The following is a 24,223-nucleotide window of genomic DNA, read 5'->3' as shown; positions in this document are numbered from 1 at the left end:
ATGCTGCCATAACTCAATACAGTCACAGAAGTTTTAAATTAGGCATGAAAATAAGTAAAGACACTATCTATTATCACTTGTGCTGACAAGATCAATCCCTTTAAGAAAGGTCCAGTGAGGGACGCCTGAGTGGCTCAGTCAGTTACTCATCTGACTTCGGCTCAGGTCATGATCTCATGGTTTGTGAGTTTGAGTCCCTCGTTGGGCTCTGTGCTGACAGCTCGGAGCCTGGAGACTGCTTCAGATTCTGTGTCTACCTCTCTCTGCTCCTCCCCTGCTTTTCATCTGTCTCTCTCTCTCTCTGTCACAAAAATAAATAAACATTAAAAAAATAATAAAAAAAAAAGAAAGCTTCAGTGAAATTTTACCAGCTCCTGCTATGGAAACCAGAGTGAAACACAGTACAGAGTGATCCAGTAAGTGCTTACTGCATGGATAAACACTGAAGTTTCACGAGCAACATGAGACCTATAGACCTTAATCCAGGGTCCCGGACAACAAAACACTGATCTATGAAGAGGATGCCCAGAATGGGGGACTAAAGAAAATTCCTACCCCCCCAACCCCGAGGCATTTCATAAAATGTCCTTCTAAGGCATTGTAGCTGTTGGTTCTTTTTTTTTTTTTTTTTTGCACCAGTATGTGACTTTAGTCAAATAATTTAACACTTCTGAGCCTTACTGTCCCCTCTGAGCCCTCTCAGGATTCAGACTTGAGTTTCTACCACCAGACTTGACGCACAGAATGCACCTAACAGATGCTGGTTCTTTCTCTATCTGCTTATCTGCTTAGGCTTTCCTCCGGGGGACCTCTCTCTGCCTGCTGGCCGCCGTGTGTAACACACTGCGCTCCCAGGCCAGGCGTTCAGGCAGGATGACTTTGCTGTACGGAGCTTCCATTGAAAACAGAACCTCGATGTTGCTCACAGCATACTTCCCTGGGGACAAATTCATGCTCTTCCAAACAAGGAAGGCTGGAATTCCAGCTCCTAGAACATGCCAGTCAGTTTTCATCCAGCTGTAACGTGGCTCATCCACAAGCACTGGGTCTGTGTAGCACCGATGAAAAATGAATTCTCCTCTCAGAGTTCTATCTCACCAAAAAGAAAGATAACCTTACTACTATGCTTGGGTTATATTTGGATTGGGAGGGATCATTTCTCATAAACTTAACAAACCAAACAACGGCAAAGACAGTGACGTCTGTCTGGTACTGAACCTCCTGGGCCAACACCGATCTCTTGCTTTCCCTTGCTTGCTCGTTCCTGCTGTGAGGACCCAGCATGCTAACTCTGATTTCAGTGGCTCTTGAGGTCCACGTGAAGGGGTGACTATGGGACCTCTCTGGGAGAGCGGTCTGCCTTCCCCAAGCTTGAAGGGAAGAACAGCCTCGGGTTTATCAGACCTGGATCACAAGTTAAGTTAATTACGGACTAGGTTTCTAAAACATGCTGGCTGGAGCGTCCTCTAAAAGGAAGGAAGAGTTTCAGGTCATGCCTAAAAGGCTTCTTTCTAATGGTCGCCAATTCAGTCCTTGACATTTTGAAGGCTCTCAGATCAGGTATCTTAGCAGATCTAATTGGATTTTTGTAGAACCTCTCTCGATTTTTAAAAAATGTTTATTTATTTATTTTGGGAGAGAGAAAAGGGGGGGAGAGAGAGAAAGAGAGAGAAAGAGAGGGGGTGAGTGCATGTACACACATGCATGAGAGAGAGAGAGGGAGAGAGAATCCCAAGTAGGCTCCACATTGACAGTATGGAGCCTGACACGGGGCTCAGTACCACAAACTGTGAGGTGGTGAGCTGATCTCACATTAGGAGTCAGACGCTTAACTGACTGAGCCACCCAGGTGCCTCAGAACCTATCTCTTTATAAATTATTTGGTGCTTTCCATGTCTGCCTTCAGTTCTCTCAGATGTAAAGAGCTGTCTTTTAGCAACAATAGCCACTATCTTTCTGCCCATCTGACTGCAGGCATTTAATAAACGGCTTCTGTTAAGGGCAGAAATCCGTCTCTATGTGACCGATAAGTAAATAACAATATATTCTACCATACTTCCCCCTCGATTATTAAATCTCACTGTGCTCCAAGAGAGGCTTTCATTATACATTTCTCTCGTATCATCAGCAAAGTTCTTTAGTGGCAAAGAGTTGAATGCTTGACAGCTTTGAGTCTATCTTTTTTCTTCACAATCACTCTCTAAGTCTACTTAAAAACAGGAAACCACATCTCCACCCCAGCAGCAGTCCATCATCTACCAGCATGTTCCACACCAGTTTGTGTCCACAGTCTTTTTGCTTCTGAACTCGGCTCGATGCCCAGTCCTACCTCGTAAGGAACCCCTCCAGGCACTCCCCACTAGTTTACACGCATAGTCCTTTCCCCAGACACACAGGATTTCATCCCCTGGGCTGCAGGGCACACCCTCCCCGCCCTCACAGGGCTCTCTCCCCTGAGTCATTGCTAACATTCCCTGCTCTGACTTCCCCTTCTCTGCAGAACTGTTCCAGCAGCCTCTTTAGTACTTTCTTATCACAAAGTTTGTTTTACAGAGGAATTACCCTTCTAAAAAAATTTAAGCCAGAGAGGGCCGTAGCCTAGATGAAAGATTTCCTCCATTTCCCTGCACCCACCTCGAGCCTCCCCCATCCGAGGTGTTTCAACTTACATTCAGTGGCTCACAGCTCTCTGGGGTGCCTCTGTCTCTTACTCTGACTTCTGAGTACTGGCAGTTAGAACAGGAAGGAAGTTAGTGAGGAAAAAAAATGTTTTAAACCTACTAGAAGAGGAAACCCTGGGCTGTCTCAAATTCTGTTCCTTTGCACTGCATATCTCTTGATCAGTCAACTGAACAGTGTTCTTGCCAATTAATGGGACATGTGGGAGCATGACTGCCCGTGTGAGTGTGAACATGGATATGCATGAGTGTTCATGCAAGGGCACCGAGGCCATAGCCTTGAGCGCTATGGATAATTGCGTGGATGTGTCTAAAAATCAAGTCATTTCAGTGCATCAGCTTATTGAGCCAAGTAGCCTGAAACCAGTAGCAATAAATCCGCATCAGCTTCACTTCATATCACTGACGTCTATTCCTATATGGTCCCTGCCAGCTTTCGCATCAACGAGATATCTTGAGCATTTGCTGGCAGTGGATGTAGAGTGCTAAGGAATTATGAATGTTAACTGCATAGGCTTGGCCCCAAACCTAAAAAAATTGTCCTCAAACAGATTTTGGGGGATTTGTTGCTGTGATTTCAAAATGTAGCTTTGTACCGCAGCACAATCAAATGTCACTTGTCATTTTTGCTGATTTTTTAAATTGAAAAATGTAAAGCACTGTTTTTGATTAAACCTAGGAAGGAAGCTTACAAAATAGCATAAAACTTCATTAGTTCATTGTCTTCTACCTCAGAATTTGTGATAGTTTAACACGTACTAAAATTGACTTTGTATCATATTTAAGGAAATGGTTTGTGAAGTACTTTCAATGGGAACGAGTTGCAGAGGCCATATTGAAACCATTTAAAGGAACACTTTTTAAGCTTTGAAGCCACATTTATTCTGTACCCTTCCATAGCTGCTGCCAATAGAAAATACTTATTTTCTAATAATCTAATAATATTAATATTTCAATATTCACTATTTATATCATTTCAGTATGTTTAGAGCTACCTGATCAAGCAAATATATTTGAAGAAATGGACATCTATTTTGATGTTTTATACGTTACTGCATTTTGCTCCCTTTAATTTATAAACGGATGCCACCAAACATATCTTCTCTTTAGTCACTGGAACTGAGACAATGGTGGTCATTTGGTGGGAGAAAGGAGGTTAATCCTGAAAAATAGAAAAAAGACAACAGTGTGTGATTAAAATTAGCAAAAACACTGAAAACCAAATACAGACTTAGTGTGTAAATTTCAAAACGATGTAGATAGAAGATATTCCTTGAAACAAAGTATCTGACTGCATCATAAATCAAAGCAAGTATTCGTCTGCAGGGAAGAGAATTTGTAGCTTAGTGCTCTCAAGAGGGGACACATTTCTTCTTTTAATATTTGTTGAGCACCTTTTCTCTGCAGTGACTATTCTAGACACGACTGATGGTGGATAACAGAAGCAAATCTCTGCTCTCTTGTGGAAATTATGTTGTAGGGGAGACAATTAAAAAATAACATAGGCAGAATAAGTTACTTAGAACAAGAAAGATTTAAAAATCGGGAATGGTAGATTCATAGTCTACATGTCACTACCCATTTCTCATGCCATTAAGAAATATGTCACTAGTCAAACAGGGCTTTTTTTTTTCCCCCTGCCAAGCCCAATGTGACTCTACAACTTTCCTAATGCACTGCTCTAGAAACGGACATTAGAAGGTATAGTCACCACTAAAAAGTGTCTGTAAAATTGGTGTGTATGTGTGCAGTGTGTATGTATTTATTGGGGGAGGAGAGAGCATTCATAATTTTCATCAAATTCTCAAAAGAGTCCCTGACGTCAAAAGGATTAAGAATTGCCAATTTAAAGGCTCTCTATCCCTCTCTTTTTAATTTGAGAGGGAGAGAGTGAGTGAGAGAGCAGGAAAGACAGGCAGAAGGAGAGAGAGAGAGAGAGAGAGAGAGAGAGAATCTTAAGCAGGCTCCATGCTCATTGTGGAGCCCAAGGCAGGGCTAGATTCCATGACCCTGGGATTATGACCTGTGCCAAAATCGACCAAGCCACCCAGGCACTCCCAAAGCCTCTTCATGATGATACAGCAGTGGACTTTCAGTAACTTGGAGGACAACTGCCATGTTCTCCTAAAATATCTTCTGGCATCACAGTCAGGGCAGGGATCTATCCCCCACTATTCCCACTTCTCATTTTGTTTCCATCATAGTTCATTGTTCATCTGTATTTATCAGGTGGGAAAACAGAAGAAGAGACTTTTCGAAAGAGGTCTACCATGGGAGACGCTCTGCTCCTAGCCCCTGCTACAGAGGTGTGTGAGGCACCAAAACTCCCTTCCCAATCTCTAAGCTTCCTCGGAGTAAGACCAGGCCTGGCGTGGCAGTAAGGATGCTCTCAGGCCAAGGACCTTAGCCCTGTGCTGCCAAATGAAATCAACAGAACTTGGAAAGCTGCATAAGAATGTCTTGAGAAATGATGGAAACTTTGAGGTATTTTCCAGCTTTTCTCTGTTGCTATAAGCATGGCCTGAAAGGTAAATTCTAGGCAGATCTTCCCAGGGGCGGTGCCTTTGCCATGAGCCTAAAAAAGTAACAGAGGACTGCAGACTATTAAAACTTCCCCTTTTTACACAGACCTATTTCTCTGAGGCTACACCTTGAGACAATGAACTCTCAGGGAAGACTTTCTGCCCTGAAAAGCTTTCCATTCTCAGATGTGTCCACGAGGCACCAGGGGCAGCCTGGGGGCGGTGCTGGGGGACTGCAGTTCAGACAGGTGTCCAGCTCTGTGTCTTCCCATCAGTGTATCCTTGGGCCACTGTTTCATTTTTCTGAGCCTCAGTTTTCTCATCTGTAAAAGAGGAATGATATTCACCTTCAGCATTGCTGGAAGGGTTGGATATAATGCATGAGGAAGCATCCAACAATGTTCCTACCTCAGAGTAGGTGCTCAATACTCAACAAATGGTGGAGGCTGGGAAAATCATCCCATCATCGTTTCCACATTACTTTTTTATTTTTAGAGAGGATCCTAAGCAGATTCCATGCCCAGTGCAGAACCTGACACCGGTTTCTATCTCACAACCCTGGGATCATGACCTGAGCTGAAACAAGAGTCGGTGGCTTAAAGGACTGAGCCACCCAGGGGCCCCTTCACTTAAAAAAATTTTTTTTAATGGTTTTTTTTTTTTTGTTTTTTTTTTTTGAGACAGAGAGAGACAGAGCATGAGACGGGGAGGGGCAGAGGGAGAGGGAGACACAGAATCGGAAGCAGGCTCCAGGCTCTGAGCTGTCAGCACAGAGCCGGATGCGGGGCTTGAACCCACGAAGGTGAGATCATGACCTGAGCCGAAGTCGGAGACCTAACCAACTGAGCCACCCAGGTGCCCCCCCTTCACTTTACATTTTGATCCTTATTATTGCAGAACACATATATGAATAAGAGAGAGTCATTTTCATCTATGTGCTCACAATGAACATACATATATCTCAAATATATATATTTTATATATTAACTCCTTTTTCTTTGAAGTTTTCCAGCACTGATCAAGGACAAGTGTGTTATATTTTTTCCCTAGAGTATGCACTGTTTGTACAATTGTAATATAGTACTTTAGTAAGCACTGCTTTGTGTTAAGTGATTATTTTCTGAGCATTAGCCTTATCTCTCTACCCAAATATAAAATGTGTGAGGAAAGGCCTGTATCTTATATGTCTTGTAATACTTGGTGTAGCTCGCATAATACTTGACGGACTCATGCAAGAAAGTGAGTAGAATTCTTTAGTAGATATGTGTACCTCTAAATTAGAAATACCTACGTTATGCACCTTGCTCCATCTCTTTCCTCTGGAGAGAGCATTACCTTGGTAAAGAATGAATATAAATATGAGTATGGTCATGTGTTCACAGAGGTCCCTGAGACACACTTTTCTGTTTCTTCCTTTCTTTCATATATACGACAAATCGAACTACATTCTGCAGAGGTTCATAGCCTTGACATAAAGGTTCATTTCTGAAATCAACAAGCCCTTAAGAATTCCCAGCTGTATCCCAGGACCTGTGCACGGGGCAGAGTTAAATGCAGTCCTAAGGCACAATCCTAGACCTCGTGTTACTAGCAATGTAATGAGGAAGACAGAAATAAATTGTTTTTTAATTTTTTTGATGTTTTTTATTTATTTTTGAGAGACAGTGAGAGATAGCACAAGCAGGGGGGCGGTCAGAGAGAGAGGGAGACACAGAATGTGAAGCAGGCTCCAGGTTCTGAGCTGGCTGTCAGCACAACAGCTGACGCAGGGCCTGAACCCATGAACTGTGAGATCATGACCTGAGCTGAAGTCAGACACTTAACCAGCTGAGTCACCCAGGCATCTCACAAGTTAAATTTTTAATGTATGCTTAGGAAAAGAAATGTACTGCGGTAGTATGAGAGAAGCCAGTACTAACCTCAAAGGGTAGTATACATTGGTACATTCAGGAGGGTTGGAAGTGGAGGACAAGGCATTTGAGGAAAGGGAGACCATTTAGGTGTGGCAGCCTAAAAAGGTGTGGTATGTCCAGGGAATCATAAAGAAGAAGCTCAAGGTTGCTGGGCCTCAACGTGAACATTATAGAAGGATAAGAAATGTGTCCAGAACAGGGCAGGCACAGGGTCCACATCACAGTAGACCTCTTATGCTATGCAACTAAGGAACTTGGCCTTGATCCTGTCAGTGATAAGAGAGTCATTGAAAGTAAAAGAGACCTTTGTGTTTTGTGTTTCTATAGTTTACTCTGGTAGCTGTGTTGATGGATTGGATGGGAACAAAACCAGTATAGAGACTGTTTGGGTCTGAACTGGAGCGTTCATAGTAGGGATGGACAGAGGTGGTCAGAGGCAAGACTCAGGAGAGATCAGCATGACCTTGGGATGGAGGGGCATGAAGGAGTGAGGACCTATGGGTTTCTTGCGACAGTTTCCTAGGGGGACCATCAACCGAGACAGAAAATGCAAACCAAAGAACAAATGTACTGGGGGAAATTATGACCTGAATTTGGACATATTGAGTGTTGCATTTGAAAAACCTGGGTTGTTTCTAGGAGGTGATTTTTTGACAGATAGAAAGATATATATAAGCCTGGATTTCAACTCTGAACTAATGATTTATATTTCATCAGGCTAGGGATAGTAGTTTAAACTGGGGTACCCAAAGTGTGATCTGTGGATCAGCAGATTGGCATCACCCAGGAATTTATTAGAAATGGAAATTCTTAGGCCAACTCCAGACCTATGATATCAGAATGTCTAGGGTTGGAGTCAGGAATCTGTTTTCAAAACTCTGCAGGTAAATTGTGAAGTTTGAGAAACAGTGGTTTAAACCATAGACCCTGGACAGACCCTCCGGATGAGATCATCCTGAGAGAGCATGAAAAGAGAAGCTGGCCGTGCACAGGAAAATCCTGCTTTATGAAAGCTCTACTTTCGATATAGAAGCTGCTGACTACTTCTCATCTCCTCCTCTGCTAGAGCCTAATCTTCCCATCACCGGGCCTGCAGTAGACTTTTACAACAGCTTCATTGTAGGCTTTATTCTCCTCAACGTGGTCAGAGTATGAGGCATACTTATGACCAGATCATTCCTTCCATCTGAAACTTCTAGGGACACGTGACCCATTTGCAACAAAAGTGAAGCCCTTACCGTGGCCTGCAGATTTTCACAGGGTGGTCACCACCCTCCAAGATGGCCCCATTGATCCTGTTATCGGCCCTGATCACACTGTGTCAGGGTTGGTCTGTGTGACCAATTCAGCATGGCGGAAGTGACGCTATGCCAGTTCTGAGGCGATGTCATAAAAGACACTGTGCCTTCTCTCGATCTCTTAGATCACCAGTTCTGTGGGAAGCGAGGTGCCATGTCATAAGGACACTGAAGTGATGTAAGAAAGACATGGTGAGAAGCTGAGGGTTTCTGCTAACAGCCATGAGTGGGAGCTATGTTGGAAGTGAATCTCCCAGCTCATGAGACGACTCATGAAAGACTGAGGAGGAACAACCCAGCTACACTGACTACTCCTGGATAGATGGTCAGAAACCATGGGATATAACAACTGCCAAATTTTGAGGTTATTTTTATGTTATTAGATAACTACTGCACTCATGATCTGACCCCTTGCACCACTTCAGACTCCTCTCCCTGTTCTCTACGTTCCCGTCCCCTGCTCTCTTGCTAATCCTTACATGAGAAGTGGGTTCCTATTTCAGGAGTTACTCTCTGTGCAGGAGTCCTCTTCTCCCAGATATCCGTACCTAATTCATTTCCTCATTCTGTGTGTGTGTGTGTGTGTGTGTGTGTGTGTGTGTGTGTGTGTTTAATGTTTATTTATTTTTGTGTGACAGAGAGAAAGAGACAGAGTATGAGCACGGGAAAGGCAGAAAGAGAGGGAGACACAGAATCTGAAGCAGGCTTCAGGTTCAGAGCTGTCAGCATAAAGCCTGATGTGGGGCTTAAACTCACAGACTGTGAGATCACTACCTGAGCTGAAGTCGAACACTGGACACTTAACCCTCTGAGCCACCCAGGAGCCCCTAAGTCTGTGATACATTTTGAGCTAGTTTTGAGACACGGCATGTAGGTTGGGTGTGGAATTTTAGGCACATAAGTTGTGAGGTTTAGATTAAGATTCACTATTTTTGTTTCTTTATGGATGTCCATGGACAAAATATCCATGCTTGGCACCATTTGCCCAAGCTTTAGCTATTCATTCTCCAGGACCATTTGTTGGACAGGCTAACCCTTCTCCATTAAATTGCTTTTGCACCTTTCTCAAGAATTAATTGGACATGTTTGTGTGGGTCTACACCTGGGTTCTTTACTTTGTTTCACTGATATGTGTGTCCATCACTCTGTCAATACCATACCGGCTTGACTACTGTAGCTCTACAGTAAATCTTCACATTAGGAAGACTGATACCTTCCCACCCTACTTCCCTCTTTTTCAAACTTGTTCTGTCTATACATTTTGGAATAAACTTATCTGTATCTCCAGAAAACCTTGCTAAAAGTTTGACAAGAATTGCAATAAATATAGATCAATTTAGTGAGAATTGATCCTTACTGTGTTGAGTCTTCTAATCCATAAGTGTGGTATGTTTTTTCAACCCTTTGGGTCTGCTTTTTTTTTAATTCAATTTTATAGTTTCTAATTACACAAATATTGTGCATCCTTTGTTAGATTTACACCTAAGCATTTCATTGTCTTTAGAGCAATTACAAATGACACTACTTTTAAAGTTTTAGTTTCCATTTGTTCATTGTTATATATAAATGCAACTGATTTTTTTTGTATTAATCCAGTAATGCTTCAACCTTGCTGAATTCACTTATTAATTATAGGAGAGTTTTAAAATGAAGATTCCTTAAAGATTTTCTATGTAGACAGTCATGTCATCTGTAAATAGAAAGCTTTATTTCCTTGTTTCCAAACTGTATGCTTTCCATTTTTCATATGCCTGATTGCATTGTCCAGAACTTTTAGTATCATGTTGAATAAGAGTGATAAGAGCAGACATTCTTGACTTGTTCCTGATCTTAGAGAAAAAGCATTCAGCCTTTCACAGTTAAGTATGAGGTTAACTGTAGGGCTTTTTTTTTTTCCTTTGGTAGATGTTCTATATGAGTTCCTATTTCTAGTTTGCTCAAAGTTGTCATAAATGGACACTAGGTTTTGCCAAATGGATTTTCTGTTTCAATTGATATGATCATATGATTTTTCTTCTTTAGTCTGTTGATATAGTGCATTATGTTAGTTGGGTTTTAAATAGTCTTGCATACATGGAATAAAAGCCACTTGATCTTGGTGTATTATTTTTATGTACTTCTGTATTTGCTTTGTTAATATTTTGTTAAGGATTTTTACATTTAAATTAATGACAGATTGGTCAGTATTTTTCCTTTTACTATCTTTGTTTGGCTTTAGTGTTAAAAAATTCTATGAGGGTCGAACTGGCCTCATGAAATGAGTTGATACATCTTCCCTCTTTATTTTCTGGAAAAGAGTATTGTATTTTTATTTAACAAGTTAGTTTTTCAAGATTTGCCATGTTGTTCTGGAAAATGCATAAATATGATGGGATTTTAAGAGAACGTGGGCCAGCCTTATACTTTCTTCCTTCACATTTAGGGCGTTCCTCTCTGGAGTCCACTGTGTTGATCAGAGAGGGAATCTCAGACTAGGAGAATCCAAATGTGAAAGGAGTGTGTCTTTGCTGTGTGTCTTCCTACTCGAGGGTATTTTAAGAAACACGAAAGAAGGATTAGAGATTAGCACTGTGTAAGGAGCTTATAGGACAGCTCAAATTTTAATCACTCTTTAATTACTTAGTACCTGCCTTTTAACTCTTTTTCTGCATATGGTTAATAATTCTTTTCCGCCTGTCAGAAAGTATCAAGAACCAAGGATTATAGAGCTATGAAACTATTTTTAAAAGTATTTTATGATATTTAAGTTTTAAATTTGCATATAGTAAAACTCATTTTCTGTGGTATGGACTTCTATGTGTTTTGAATGCATAGATTTATAGATCCACCACTACAATCAAGATACCAAATACTTTCATTACCCTTTAAAATCCCTTGCATTGTCCCTTTACATGAGGTCAGCTTCTCTCAATCTCTGGCAGCCACAGATTTGTTGTTCAACTTTGTAGTTTTGTCTTTTCTGAATGTCATTAATGAAATCAGACAGCATAGAGCCTTTCAACTCTGGGTTCTTTCACTTAGTAAAATGTGCTTAATATTTATGTATGTCATTACAGCTATCAATAATCCCTTTTCTTTTCCCAGCATGGTTCCTGTTGGCTTTATTTCTTAGGTCTTTGAAATCTTAGAGTGTCCAGCACTATCAAAGTTCATCTAGAGAAATTTCTTGGTCATCAATCAGCTTGTTTGGAGCCATGTGACTCCATTACCTGAATGATGAGATCAGAGAAAGGCAACTGATCAAAGGTCAGCTGTGACTAAGCTAGCCAATGACCAATGAGGTGATCTGGTAAAATTGTTCTGTCTGACAGAGGCAGTGTGTATTTACTCCTGTTAGGCCAGGCTACTCAAGTCCTCTAAGACTCAGTGGCAACAGGAGGTAGTTACAAAGAATAGCCACTTAGAATGGGGTGGGGTACAATGAACAATGGATACATTTCCTAAAGATACAAAATGACCAAATCTTTAGAACTTCACAGACTTGAACACTGTTTCATTCTCCATAAGACCTTGCTGAGTGTGGTTGAGGGTCCTGTCTTCCACACCTCCCCTTACATCCCATACTATGTCTTTTTGTTGTAGTTCTTTTTTTCTAGATGTTCAAATTTCTTCCTTCCTTCCTTCCTTCCTTCCTTCCTTCCTTCCTTCCTTCCTTCCTTCCTTCCTTCCTTCCTTCCTTCCTTCCTCTCTCTCTCTCTCTCTCTCTCTTTCTCTCTCATATCGTGTCCTTTCTGTTTTAAGAAATTTCTTTGTCATTTATTTTAGAGTAGATCTTCTGGGGATGGATTGTCTTAGTCTTTCTTTATTATGATGTCTTTATTTCCTTACATGCCTGAAAGATAAATTTTTGGACAGAGGTGACAGTTTTTATCTCATTGGGGTTTGCCAGCTTCTTGATTCCCTTATGTCTTTCACCAAATTTAGGAAATTTTTAATCATCATTTCTTCAAGTACTTTTTTAGCCTCATCCTTTTCACCTCTCCCAGAACTCTGATGACATGAATATTAGATCTTTTAGTTTTTTAGGTCCCAAGTTCTTCTTCTTCTTCTTCTTTTTTTTCTTTTTTCTTTCTTTCTGTTGTCAAGCCTATCCATTGAGTTTTTTTAATGCTGGTTATTGTATTTTTCAGTTGTAAAATTTTCGTTTTGTTCTTCTTTAAATATATTGTTATTGCTGAATTGTGATGAAAATTAAGATTCCTCATCTGGCATCCTCTGATACCACTCTGGAAGGAAGGAAGAGGGTGCCTCATTATCACTGGTGGGAGATGAAAGTTTAAGATCCCCATGTGGTCTTCTCTGATACCAGCTAGGTAGGGGTGGAGTAGGCTTCCCTAATTATAGCTGGGCCAGGATGGAAGTCTCTTTACTCTGCTCGCCCTGATGGGGTTGGTGTTGGCCTTTTTTCCTCCCCATGATATTGGATTTGTTGATGTTGGATTTGTTTCCATGGCATTGAGTAATTTTTGTCTACTTATTTTCTACCTTACTAGATTACATCTTTCCTGGTTATCTGTCTAGAAAGAGTATATATATATTGTTTTTAGTCTGCCCCTGTTTGTGTTTCTGGGTTGCTGCTTCTCTTGAATTTAGTTCAGGATATAAAAAAAAAAAATACTCAAGGAAGTCACTGCCACATTGTTCCTCAAGTCCCAAGTTGCCTACTTGATCTATCTTCTCTGGATCATTTAAAATATTCTTGTATTTGTTCTGTATGTAATATCCAGGAATTTTAGCTGTACTTAACAGGAGGAATGGAAAGAAGTATATCTACACCATCTTTGTCCAGAACTGAATACAATAGACGTTTTTAAATCTGTAAAGCAATTTGAGATTTTTCTAATCCTAAACCCTTGGGAACTATATTAGAATCACTTTAGTGGAGTTGTTGGTTTTTTTTTTTCAAACTATAGATTTGCCTTGCCGGGTACAGCTCACTCTTCACTCTCCATGCTCCTGGGTCTCCCTGGAGGGGAGAAGAGCGGCGGCACAACGACCCTCCCCCTCCTTCCAACACTGAGAGTCACTGGCTACGAATCCTGTTACTGATCAGTGTGGTTTATCTTTCTCAAGTGTGTTGGGATGGTAGAAATTGAGAACCTCGGCACATCATGGCATATGACATATGAGGAAACAGAGACCGGAAGAGGTGGCAATCTTGTCACATAGCAGAGATGTGGTAAAACCAGGTCAGCATATGGGTCTACAATAGTACTTTTTGGACATTAAAATGCAAACAAATCACTTTGCTACTTTGTTAAGATGCAGCTTCTGGTTCAGTAAGTGTGGAGCAGGGCCTGAGGTCCTGCATTTCTAACAAATGCCAGGTGGTGTGGATATTGTTACACTTTGAGTAGCAACACTCCGGAACATTCAGCTTATTGCGTTTTTCACTGCCTGTATGAATTGCAGTCCTTTAACAAAGAAACAGAGAGTGGATGAGGGTTTGACAGATAAGAATCTCAGTATCCATGTGCCTGGTATGTAGAGGAAGATCCCGGTGATAATGGAGATACAGAGCTGGGAGTGGAGAGACTCCTTCAGCCACTAACGAGTAACACTCTGCTAGCTCTGTGAAGCGTCTGCTGCTTCAAAACTCCTCTAAGTTTGGTAAAGACCAAACGAAAGCTTATCAAAAAACCCAGTGAGCTGTTTAGCTGGCCATGTAATCTGCTTGGGGCCCCTGGCTCAGAAGCTTTCCCTGCCTGGGAAGGATAAACTGACCTTCTCTCTTTTTCATCGTACGGAGAGCAATTCTCTAACAAGTAACAATTTAGGGAAGACACACTACAATCCACTGGCAAGGTATTGGAGAGACCAGCAACACATGCCTCTCGGTCTATGTCTGCTTTGCTGTACTGTAGGAGACAGATGGCTGAAATATGCAAGGTGTTCTCAGATTGGAGCCTTGCTCCTGGCTTCACTACTAACTTTATAGGCAGTCTTGAATCAATCACTTTATTTCTCTATGATAAGTTTGTCAAAAAGAGCTTAACGATACTAGCATATGGGCTAAGATCTATATAAAGGGATATACAAACTAATATTAGTGGTTCAATGTAATTGAAAAGACTGAAGGACTAACAGTGGGAATGGAGGAGGACAAGAGATACTGAATCACAAACTGGAAATATACCCCTGGATATCAACACTGTGCATGTCTTTGCGGATTCAATACCTATTTATTGACAGGAGAGAGCCCAAGTAAGTTTCGTGAGCGTATGCAATCGTCAGAAACCTCCTAAGCCTGTCCCAGTCTCACCCTTGTTCTTCCAACTTCTCTGCACCTGGGTTGGTTCTCTAAGCTCCTAACAGTGGGATTAAGAAGCATGTGGGTATTACAGGGAGATAAATCAGGATGCAAAGATCCTTTATTCATCTGCTGTGAAGAAGGCAACTGGACGGTTTATGAGAGCAACATTCAACCCTGTGAGTATTTCTCAACTTGTGGTGTTTAGGCAGGTTATAATTGAAGGGCTTTAGTGGGTATGGGTTGATCTGGCTCTAAAATAAAGAAATGGAAGAAGAGGACACACTGAACCTGTGGGCCTGGACTGGGGCCGGGGATGAAACTAGGAGAAAACATGAAAGAAATACACCCAAACTGCCTTATAATGTTGTGTAGCAAGCTAATAATTAAAACTTGATCGTTACAAGGTCATTGCAAAACTTGATTACTAAATTCGTTTGGAAAGAACTCCACACTGACCCTCCTTTTTTTTTGTGGTTCCATGGCAAACAGTTTTCTGGGAAAGGAGGGATTTGGGGCACTAAATGACCACAGAGCAAACAGTTCTTTACTCCTGGGATGTGCTTGAAAAAGACCAAGGCACAAGAAGGAAGACTTGAGAGTGTGAGGATAAGGAGGAAGAGAGCCAAGGGCCAGCGCAAGCATGATCCCTGTGCAGTGTGGGTGGCTTAGCCTTCTCCCTCTGAGGTCAAAGTGTTTGTTCGTTCCAATCTGAAAGAAGGTACTTGTTGGAATTTTGTTTTTATCTTTTCATGACTTTGGTTTGGGTCTTCCTTGGCTCTCCAAATCATTTGATTCTCTCTGCTTTAGCAGAACCCTGGGGACGCTTAGGGACTCAACCCCATCAATGCAGAGAGAGCACTCCTGCACCTATCTCCTCCTCGACCCCTCTCCTCTAGTCCCTCAACAACAGAACTGCCGATTGGCCCAAGTGTTTGCTGAGAAGGAGACACTGGAAGTTAGGGGTGATATTAGCAGCATTAGAGATCCTGACTCAAGAATCTTCTGAAACTGCTCTTCCTTAGCTGGAATGTATAAATGACCATCTTCTGTAGCTTCCTACAGCTGAGCTCTGCTGCCTTGGCTCTAAGGTGACTCTAACGCTGGTTTCCTACCAAACTAAGCCTTGGACATGTTACTCTGCTGCATCCACTTCTTCCTGTAGAAAAACACTTCATAATCTTCAAAAGGGGAAGGGCTGACACTGCTTCAAAAATAGAAAGCCATTCTGCCTCACAAAGGAATGAATTACTTGACACTTATGGGAAGCAAAAATATGAAACATCCTTTAATACGTAAAACCAAATCTGACTCTAGATTCAGGATTATTTAGCTTGGGAAATACCCTCTTACTCCCTAGGAAAGCATGGCTAGGATTAGTTTAGCCTTTGGTGCTATCTGAGGCAGACAATGCTAACTTCCATGGCAGGAAAAAGTCATATTTGTTCTGCTCCTCTTAAAGGTTGAACGGGACAATTGGAGGGCACATACCTGACAGAAACACTCTAGAGGTTAGTTGACTGTCCTGTGTACTCAAAAATGAAATAATGTTCGTGAAATGCACACTAAACATAAATGTATTTTCCATAGTGCAAGCCCTGAAGGTCATGAAGATCCAGGGATTAACCAGGCAACTGTTACGTAACTTTCAGAAGAGAATTCTTTTACATAATGCATCACACCTAGCATAGACAGGAACTCTGTCTAAGCCCAGAGGTGCCACTTCAAAATTATATATGCAAACATGCAGAAGATACTTACAAGAAAAAAGGGGAAGTATACTCAGGGAAATATGGAAATCAGGTGTGATTTTTATGTTCTCAGGGACTGCTGTTAGGGATGTCAAAGGAATCCAAGGAAGGTTTAAGACAGAATTTCGAGGCCAGGCGTAACTGAATAGTCAGGGTTTTTGAGGGGTGCAGAGGATTACCCAGCAAGTGCTGAATGACAGTCACCTCTCTGGTACTTGACCAGGGTTCTTAGCAGTTGGCCCAGGAGAACGGGTGTAGGAGTGCAGGCGAACCCGTGTCATAATTGTAGATTTGTTTGGCTGGCTTCCTCTACTTATAGAAGGTCCATTACATAGTTACTCTTTTTCTGATTTCTTATTTACATTATGCCCTTTAATTTTCCCTGTAATTCCAAAAAAAAAAGTTATATTTGATTGATTTTATAGTGGAATGAGGTCCAGAGAAATTATGCAGTTTATCTAAGGTCACCTAGACAGTTTTGTGGGACAGGAATTTGAAACTATGTCTATTTGATTCGAAAGCATATTCTCCCTTTTTTAAAAATAATTAATTTATTTTTTAGAGAGAGAGAGAGCACACAAGCAGGGGAGGGGCAGAGAGGAGGAGAGACAGATACCAAGGTGGCTCCACACCATCAGCTCAGAGCCTGATGTGGGCCTTGAACCCATAAACTGTGAGATCATAGCCTGAGCCGAGATCAAGAGTTGTACACTTAACCGACTGTGCCACCCAGGCACCCCAAGCACATACTCTTTATACTATGTGGCCCTCAAAGTGTAATTTGACTGATTAGTTTACCTTAGGTCTCCGTGTTGTAGACTCTGGACCTAACATAGTAGGATCCTAATTAGACTTGCTTGATAAAATAGAAGATGTCCAGGAAAATTAGAATTTCAGATAAACAAAGAATAATTCTCTTAGCATAAGTATATACCATGCATTATTTGTGATATACTTATACTTTAAAAGAAAACGTTTGTTATTTATTTGAAATTCAAATTTAATTGGGTATCCTATATTTTTATTTGCTAAATTTGGTAATTTTAATCCTAGTAAATTCTCCAGATGAGAGAAAGAAAAATTTGTTGTATCTTAATATTTTGAAAGAATTGAGAAGTCAAAAAACCTTGATCTTGGAGAAATTCTCTAGCTCCCCTCTATGACTTTGTCAGAGTTGGGATGTGTGAGTTAGTGGTGGTAAACTCTGAGAATAATGTGGCTCTTGGCTGCCTACCTGCCAGTTCCACGGTCCCAGCCACATTTGGATGGGGCACAAACTTTGCCTGTTTACCAGGGCAGAAGAGGGTCCACAGCACAAGACCTGGATTCAGTGAGCAAAGGAGCTGGCAGCCCATTTCCTAAAGCCACGGAGAGCTTTGTGAGAAGGCCAGCTGATGCCTTCTCTGTGGTTTGATGGAGAAGTCACACAGTCAGGGGCTTGCAGCCCAGCGTCCAAAGTATTAGTTCAATTCCTTCACTTCTTTTTTCACCCATTCAACAAATACATATGGCATGCCTGCTCTACTCCAGGCACTGTTGTAGGTTCTAAGAGCACAGACATGAAAGAAAACTTAAACAGCCATATGGAACACATTCCAGTGGGGAATTTGGATAAAATCCATGGCATAAGCAAGTGTCCAGAGCCTTACCCAGGTTCACCATCCCTGGTTCCCACCCACAGATTACCAACCTGTTTCTATTAAAGAGCTGTGAGCCAGGAGAAAATGAAAATAATAAATTAGGAAAAGAAGGTAAGGAAAAAATATCTTTTGGTAAGGATAATAATTTAACCTGATTTGAAAATAATCAGAAAAAGCTGATGAACTTGTAGTTACACAGTATAAGATTTGAGGGATGTTCAGGGTGGCAGAAAAAGAGAAAGGTGATTAGCATGGGCCAAAGACTGTAAGGAAGAGGTGAAGCTAAGAATATTAGCATAAATCTACGATTTACAGATTATATAAATCTTCCAGGTTGCAGAGTATGGGAAGGTTTGGCTCAGGGTAAGAGATTAAGTCTACTTACAAGTTCTTCAGCACTTTTTAGAATCTTGCTTCTGAGGATAAGTGCTACCAACTTTTGTGATAGAAAAAGAGAAAGAAAAAAGTCATCTTTTAGCTTAGTACAAGTATCTTCAAGATTGATCTTGTTAACACACCTCTATTTGTACTTGAAGAATGACAATGTACATTTCTGTAGCTAAAATCCAAGTCTGCAAAAGTCACATTGGATAAGTCCATGCTTTAGATAGGAGAAAATGTTGAACATTTCAGAGAAATGTGTGACTTAAGAATCTTATGCCTGGATATGGAGTTAAAGCACAAATTTACTACTTAATCACCCTTCATTGAGGTCCCTATTTGTGTGTGTGTGTGTACAGGAATGATTGAATACTACATGGGTGCTAGTATCCCTGGAGCAGAGCTGCCCCTGTGCAGATTACTAAGGTGTTATCCCCCTGAACTAGGAGAGAAGTGTCTTGACCACATGAGGATTAGACAAAATAAGGATTATAAAGAAATAAGCCCATAAAATGTGAGTCAATAAACATTCAAAGTCGGTTTATTTTGCAATTGAGTGGGAAAATATATAAAGTTTAAAGAACCCATCAAAGCTGTAAAGACTGTAGTTAGTATTTAGTCCATTTCCTTCTCTTTACAGATGGTGGAACTGGTGATTACAGAGAAGTATATATCATAATAAATTAGAAAACTAGTGACACATAGAAAGCCAGTGATAATTTATTGAAACAACATATCAACTTAGATTTTGGGGTTTTACATCTATTACTTGTCAGTCTACAGCCCACAATATCCTGTTTTTCTGGTGCATCCAATGAGGGCTTAAGAAGCAATGTTCCCTGTATCCTGAAGGGCTTTCTTTTTCTCTCTCACTGTCTAAGGAGCCTGAAAGAGAACCATCAGACACCCAAGGACCTCAGAATGAGTGACAACACTACTACTTTGGCTCCACCAGCTCCAAACCAGGGTCCCACTACCCCACGCAAAGGGCCCCCCAAGTTCAAGCAGAGGCAGACTCGCCAATTCAAGAGCAAACCTCCCAAGAAAGGTGTGAAAGGGTAAGACCAAATTAAAAAGAAGACTTTCTATTTGTTTTCCCCACAAGCCTGCTTTGGTTTTAAGAAACTAATGTTCACAAAATTAAACAGACTTACAAAGACTTCCACGCTCTCCTCTGTTTTCCTCTCTACCACAATCTTCACTGAACCGTGTTGTTAGCCGCGGAATCCTTTCTCCCTCAGCAATTGGGTCCGTGGTGACATTTAGCATGGCAAATGGGGCCTATCACAGCAAACTTTGACTTGACCTTCCAGTCTCTTCTTGACCAGTCCTCTTCACCAGTACAGCCTGTGATTTAATCTGGAATGCTAAACACTTGCGATTTCCAGAACATAGAGCTTTATTGAGTTTATTTTTATGGCTACAAAATGTATGTGTTCAGTTCTTTGCTTTCTCTTTCTCTTTTTGGCCAAAATCCTATTTATTCTTTAACATATGCTCATTTGTTAATTTCCTTTTTGACACCATTACTGACTCTCTTATTAGACAAGTGTGATTAATACTTCCATGCTTGCATTTCGTACATTCAGCTATCATAACTTGTATTATTTTACATTACATTTGTTTATTTATATCTCTTCTTGGAGATTGAAGTCCCCCAGAGAAAATTTACTTAGTTTTTCCTTAATTCCCTATGCTCAGTACGATGCCTGACATATAGTAAATGCTTGATAAATGCTTTTGGATAACTGACCAAATGGATGAATTAATCACTTAAATGCATTTCATACTGTGTTTTCATTCCGATTTCTATTTTTAAAAGTTGAGCTTGACTATTTGGCTCTCAGTTGTCTTAGGCTAAATTTTTACCAGGGGAAAATGTCTCTCCGAGGGGACACACTGTAAAACAGCCTGAGTGGCTTTGCCTTTGCCCCTGGTCGATGCAAATAAAACGTGTTTCACAAAGACAAAAACTCAAACCTCTTCCCCTTTCATCAGGAAGCTCTCTGTATGACTCGTTCCAAGATCTTTTCACTCGAAGGTCATCTAATTTTTAATTTTTCTTTTTCCCCCCAGGTTTGGAGATGACATTCCAGGCATGGAGGGGCTAGGAACAGGTGAGCCACCCAAAGATGTGGACCTCAACTCAGAATTTCACCACTATACATACTGTAGGCCTCAAAGGGCGGTGAAAAGTTAAAAGAAAATACCAAAGGCAACAGATTCTTGAAGACATAGAAATGTGGGTTTTAATTTTACTTCCTAAATAAGTACACGCGTGCCCAGAGGCAAAAACTCCAAAAGGAATCAAGCTAAGGCCCAGAGTTACTAGACCCTCTTGTTCTGTTACACGACTCTTGAGGACATATAATGGTGAGTTGTAGACTTTCGAGGTAGAAAGATTCTCAGGGTTAGCCTATCCCAGCTTCGTGATTTCTTCGGAAGAGAAGCCTGAGACAGGGAGGAATTAAGGGACAATCTGAGGCGCCAGACTGAGGTGCTGGAAACAAGGGTGGGGCCTGGCAAACCACGCCGTAACCTACTTCCTCTTCTTACACATCCTCCAGCACCCAGGGCAGGCCCACACACTGAATGCCTCCAGTACGATATTTTTAGTTGACTAGAATAATTTGATTTGTTGACTAATGAAAGCAAATTAGCATATCTTCCTTTTAAAAGTGTTAAACTTTACTTGTTAGGGCAGTTTTAGGCTTACAGAAAATTTAAGCAGAAAGTATGGAGCTCCTACTGCCGCCTCTCTCCCCCTGCACATGGTTTCTCCTATCATTAGCATCTTGCAAGAGAGTGGCACATGGGTTTCAGTTGATGAACCAGTGTTGATAACATTATTATTAACTCACATTCATAGCTTATATTAGGATTCATTTTTTTGTTGCCCATTAGGATTCATTTTGTGTTGTCCAGTTCAATGGGTTTGGACAAACGCACAATGTTGTGCGTCCATCATTACAAGTACATACAGAATATATGCCCTGAAAATCCCCTGTGCTCCATCTGTCCCCCCTTCTCCCACCTTCCACACACCACTGACAACCACAGATCTTTTTCCCCTCAAAGGTTTTGCCTTTTCCACATTGTCATATGGTTAGGATCACACAGTATATAGATTTTCCAAACTGGTTTCTTTTACTTAGTGATGTTTATTCATTTAAGATTCCTTTAGGGGCGCCTGAGTGGCTCAGTCGATTGAGTGTCTGACTTCAGCTCGGGTCATCATCTCACAGTTCATGGGTTCTAGCCCCACTTCAGACTCTGTGCTGACAGCTTCTCAGAGTCTGGAGACTGTGTTCAGATTCTGTGTATCCCTCTCTCTCTGACCCTCCCCTGCTCATGCTCTCTCTCTCTCAAAAAAGTAAATAAAAAAAATTTTTTTTTAAGTTTCCTCCATGTCCTATGTGGCATGACAGCTCATTTCTTTTTACCACTGAATAATATTTCATTGTATGGCTGTATCAGAGTTTACTTATTTTATTAAAAGACATCTTATTGCCTCCAAGTTTTCACATTATGAATAATACTGCTATAAGCACAGTTGTGCAGGTTTTTGTGTGAACAGCTTTAAACTCATCCAGCATTCTTTTGACAAACAATGTTATCAGCAATCAGTGTCCTTACCAGGCAATTCTCAGTGTATTTGCTTTTTATAGTCAAATGTCACCCCTAGGATGTCAAATTCATTTTCTAGCTACTTTACAGAGTTCATTTTTCTATTCTCCTAAATCAACTGCTTCTGTATTTTGGCCAGGTGTGTAGAAGACCAGAAGGTTTGCTCTGGGTTCACGTTTAACTCTGCCAACATATTTGGAATACTGGAGAGAGCTTTACACTGAAGGGAGATTTGAGATCTTTGGCTTGGTTCTAGTCCCATCCTTGTAACTTTGTTTTTTTTTTTTTTTTTTTAATAGGTATTTAATCTCTTTGGGTTCCAGTCAGCTTCTTTGTAATTGAGGGAAAATAGTATTTTATTTCCTGAAGCAAAAAATGGATTAATAGATATCTTGAGATTATTTCTCAGTATGCGATTGGGCATAGTAGGCATTTCAAAATGTAAAGGAATGAAAGAGTGAGTCAGAGAAGCCCAAGGAATGCATCTGAACTGGTAGGGGGTAAGAAGGCAGTGGATTTCCAGATCATGGGGACTTAAAGTGCTTTCATTTCCCATTTTCACCCTTGGCCTGACTAGGGTTGTGTTCCTTCCATAGTAGTTGTGCTTTGGGGAGACCCCATTTGATCAGTGATGTGAACCCCCTCAGGATAGCTCCAGTCAAAAGCCTGGGGTCATCTCTTCAAAGAGATGCAGAATGAAATCAAAGAAGATGCCTACTTAGTGGGGTCGGTTTTGGGGGCATCAGAACCCTGTATGGGATTAATTAAGCAATTGGTCTGATCCCTCCTGGGCTGTAGGGCCGTTCTAGATAACTTCCGTGGTTGCCGAGACAACAAATAGGAGAAAGGAGTGAGGCGTCTCTGCCCCAAGGATGTCTTTCTGAGCAAAGAAGACTCTGGAGGGTTGGGGTGGTGGTGGTGAGGCCGACTTACGAGTTCTTCTTCCCTCTCTTACAGATATCACAGTGATTTGCCCCTGGGAGGCATTCAGCCACCTGGAATTGCACGAGCTTGCTCAGTTTGGGATCATCTGATGCACCCAAGGTTCTGGCACTCTCAACAGCATCTGTCATAATTTTGATTACTTTTGCCCTATTGATCTTCCAGAGTCTTGAAATTCAGCTGTCGGAAGTGGTTTCTTCAGCTCACACAGTCATTTCCCCTAAATTGCTATGAAGAGTTTCTCTTAGTGTCAGACTCTCTCTTGCCCTATAGTTCAGCTCAGTATAGTGGATGCAAATAGACTTTTGTTAGGGCATTTCAAATTTTACCACCTTTTCCTATCAGCTGCTTAGAATTCAGTGATAGTTCTCTACATTTTATCTATCAAGTCCTTCAAATTTAGTTTTGCCAGGCAGTACCTATAATTAGTAGTAGCTTTTCAGATAACATTTATGTCACCCCCTTCCCTTTCTCATTTAATAAAGGAGATACTTACCTTGAATCTTATGATGAACATGTATTAAATGCTATGTGCAAATATCTGATCCCCTCTTCTGAAAGCCAGTTCAGAAAAGAGTGCACAGTCACACAGGAAATAAGCACAGTGCACGCAAAAGAGCACAGGAATAAGAGTCAAGTTCTGATTCTGCTTTGTAACTTGTAAATCATACATTTTCCATGTCTAAATTTGGAGATTTAAACTCAGGAATCTGTTAATGTGAATCTTCCTTTTAGTGTCTTGGCTCAGTTGGTTGAAAATATTTATACGCTACAAAATTTAAACTCAGATGGGACAGGTAGTTGAACCCTCTAAATAAAAAGATGGTTTGCTTCACCCCTGAGGTTGTGTCAAATGTAATGTGCACATAGCTATCTTTCCCCAATACTTTCAAGGCAATTGTGCAATTCAGTTGCTGCTCCTGTCTGACTTGGATGCCTTGGGTACTAGCAGTATTGGTTTCTTCATTTTGGTTTTGTAATCTGTGGTAAAAGAATGGGGAAAATTAACTGAAAAGAAAGACCGGATTACAGAGAAGAAAGAGATCTGGATTCTAATCCTGGCTTGACTAGTAAATTACTCTGTAATTTTGAATTTTTTAAAATGTTTTTTATTTATCTTTTTGAGAGACAGCACAAGCAGGAGAGGGTCAGAGAGAGAGGGAGATACAGAATCTGAGGCAGCTCCAGGCTCTGAGCTAGCCATCAGCAGAGAACCTGATG

At 41.0% G+C, this 24,223-nt stretch overlaps 2 protein-coding genes and 1 long non-coding RNA gene across 10 annotated transcripts in view; 1 reads left to right on the top strand and 2 right to left on the bottom strand.

Moving 5' to 3' along the window:
- ARHGDIB (Rho GDP dissociation inhibitor beta) overlaps positions 1-2,743 on the bottom strand; it is a 19,092-nt gene extending 16,349 nt beyond the window's left edge. For both annotated transcript variants that reach the window (XM_029954915.1, XM_029954916.1), the window contains exon 1: positions 2,670-2,743. The gene's annotated coding sequence lies outside the window, so the exon portion shown is untranslated. The remainder of the gene's footprint in view (positions 1-2,669) is intronic.
- A 937-nt stretch (positions 2,744-3,680) lies between these two features.
- Positions 3,681-8,440, bottom strand: LOC115303554. The gene is made up of 3 exons (XR_003914125.1): positions 8,352-8,440; positions 5,309-5,523; positions 3,681-3,840 (listed from the first exon to the last, which is right to left on the bottom strand). It is a non-coding gene; the product is annotated as an uncharacterized LOC115303554 (long non-coding RNA).
- A 106-nt stretch (positions 8,441-8,546) lies between these two features.
- Positions 8,547-23,837, top strand: PDE6H (phosphodiesterase 6H). 7 transcript variants are annotated; one of them, XM_029954708.1, is made up of 5 exons: positions 14,648-14,840; positions 16,124-16,172; positions 19,315-19,491; positions 20,510-20,550; positions 23,018-23,837. In XM_029954708.1, exons 3-5 carry the CDS (start codon positions 19,355-19,357, stop codon positions 23,092-23,094), a joined length of 255 nt encoding a protein of 84 aa, XP_029810568.1. In that variant the 5' UTR covers positions 14,648-14,840; positions 16,124-16,172; positions 19,315-19,354; the 3' UTR covers positions 23,095-23,837. The 7 variants fall into 7 exon arrangements, with proteins under 7 accessions (XP_029810569.1, XP_029810567.1, XP_029810565.1 ...); XM_029954709.1 differs by lacking the exons at positions 14,648-14,840; positions 16,124-16,172 and adding an exon at positions 8,547-8,603; XM_029954707.1 differs by lacking the exons at positions 14,648-14,840; positions 16,124-16,172 and adding an exon at positions 8,553-8,736.
- The last annotated feature ends 386 nt before the right edge of the window (positions 23,838-24,223 follow it).

Source organism: Suricata suricatta, chromosome 10 (assembly GCF_006229205.1).
Source record: "Suricata suricatta isolate VVHF042 chromosome 10, meerkat_22Aug2017_6uvM2_HiC, whole genome shotgun sequence".
NCBI classification, from domain to species: domain Eukaryota; kingdom Metazoa; phylum Chordata; class Mammalia; order Carnivora; family Herpestidae; genus Suricata; species Suricata suricatta.
This window is presented reverse-complemented; position numbering and strand designations above follow the sequence as displayed.

Coding starts and splice junctions, on each gene's coding strand:
- PDE6H (XM_029954704.1), top strand. CDS start 15,700: ATGACCATCTTCTGTAGCTTCCTACAGCTGAGCTCTGCTGCCTTGGCT. Junction 15,753..19,314: donor TCTGCTGCCTTGGCTCTAAG/GTGACTCTAACG, acceptor TCACTGTCTAAG/GAGCCTGAAAGAGAACCATC. Junction 20,551..23,017: donor CATGGAGGGGCTAGGAACAG/GTGAGCCACCCA, acceptor CCTCTCTTACAG/ATATCACAGTGATTTGCCCC.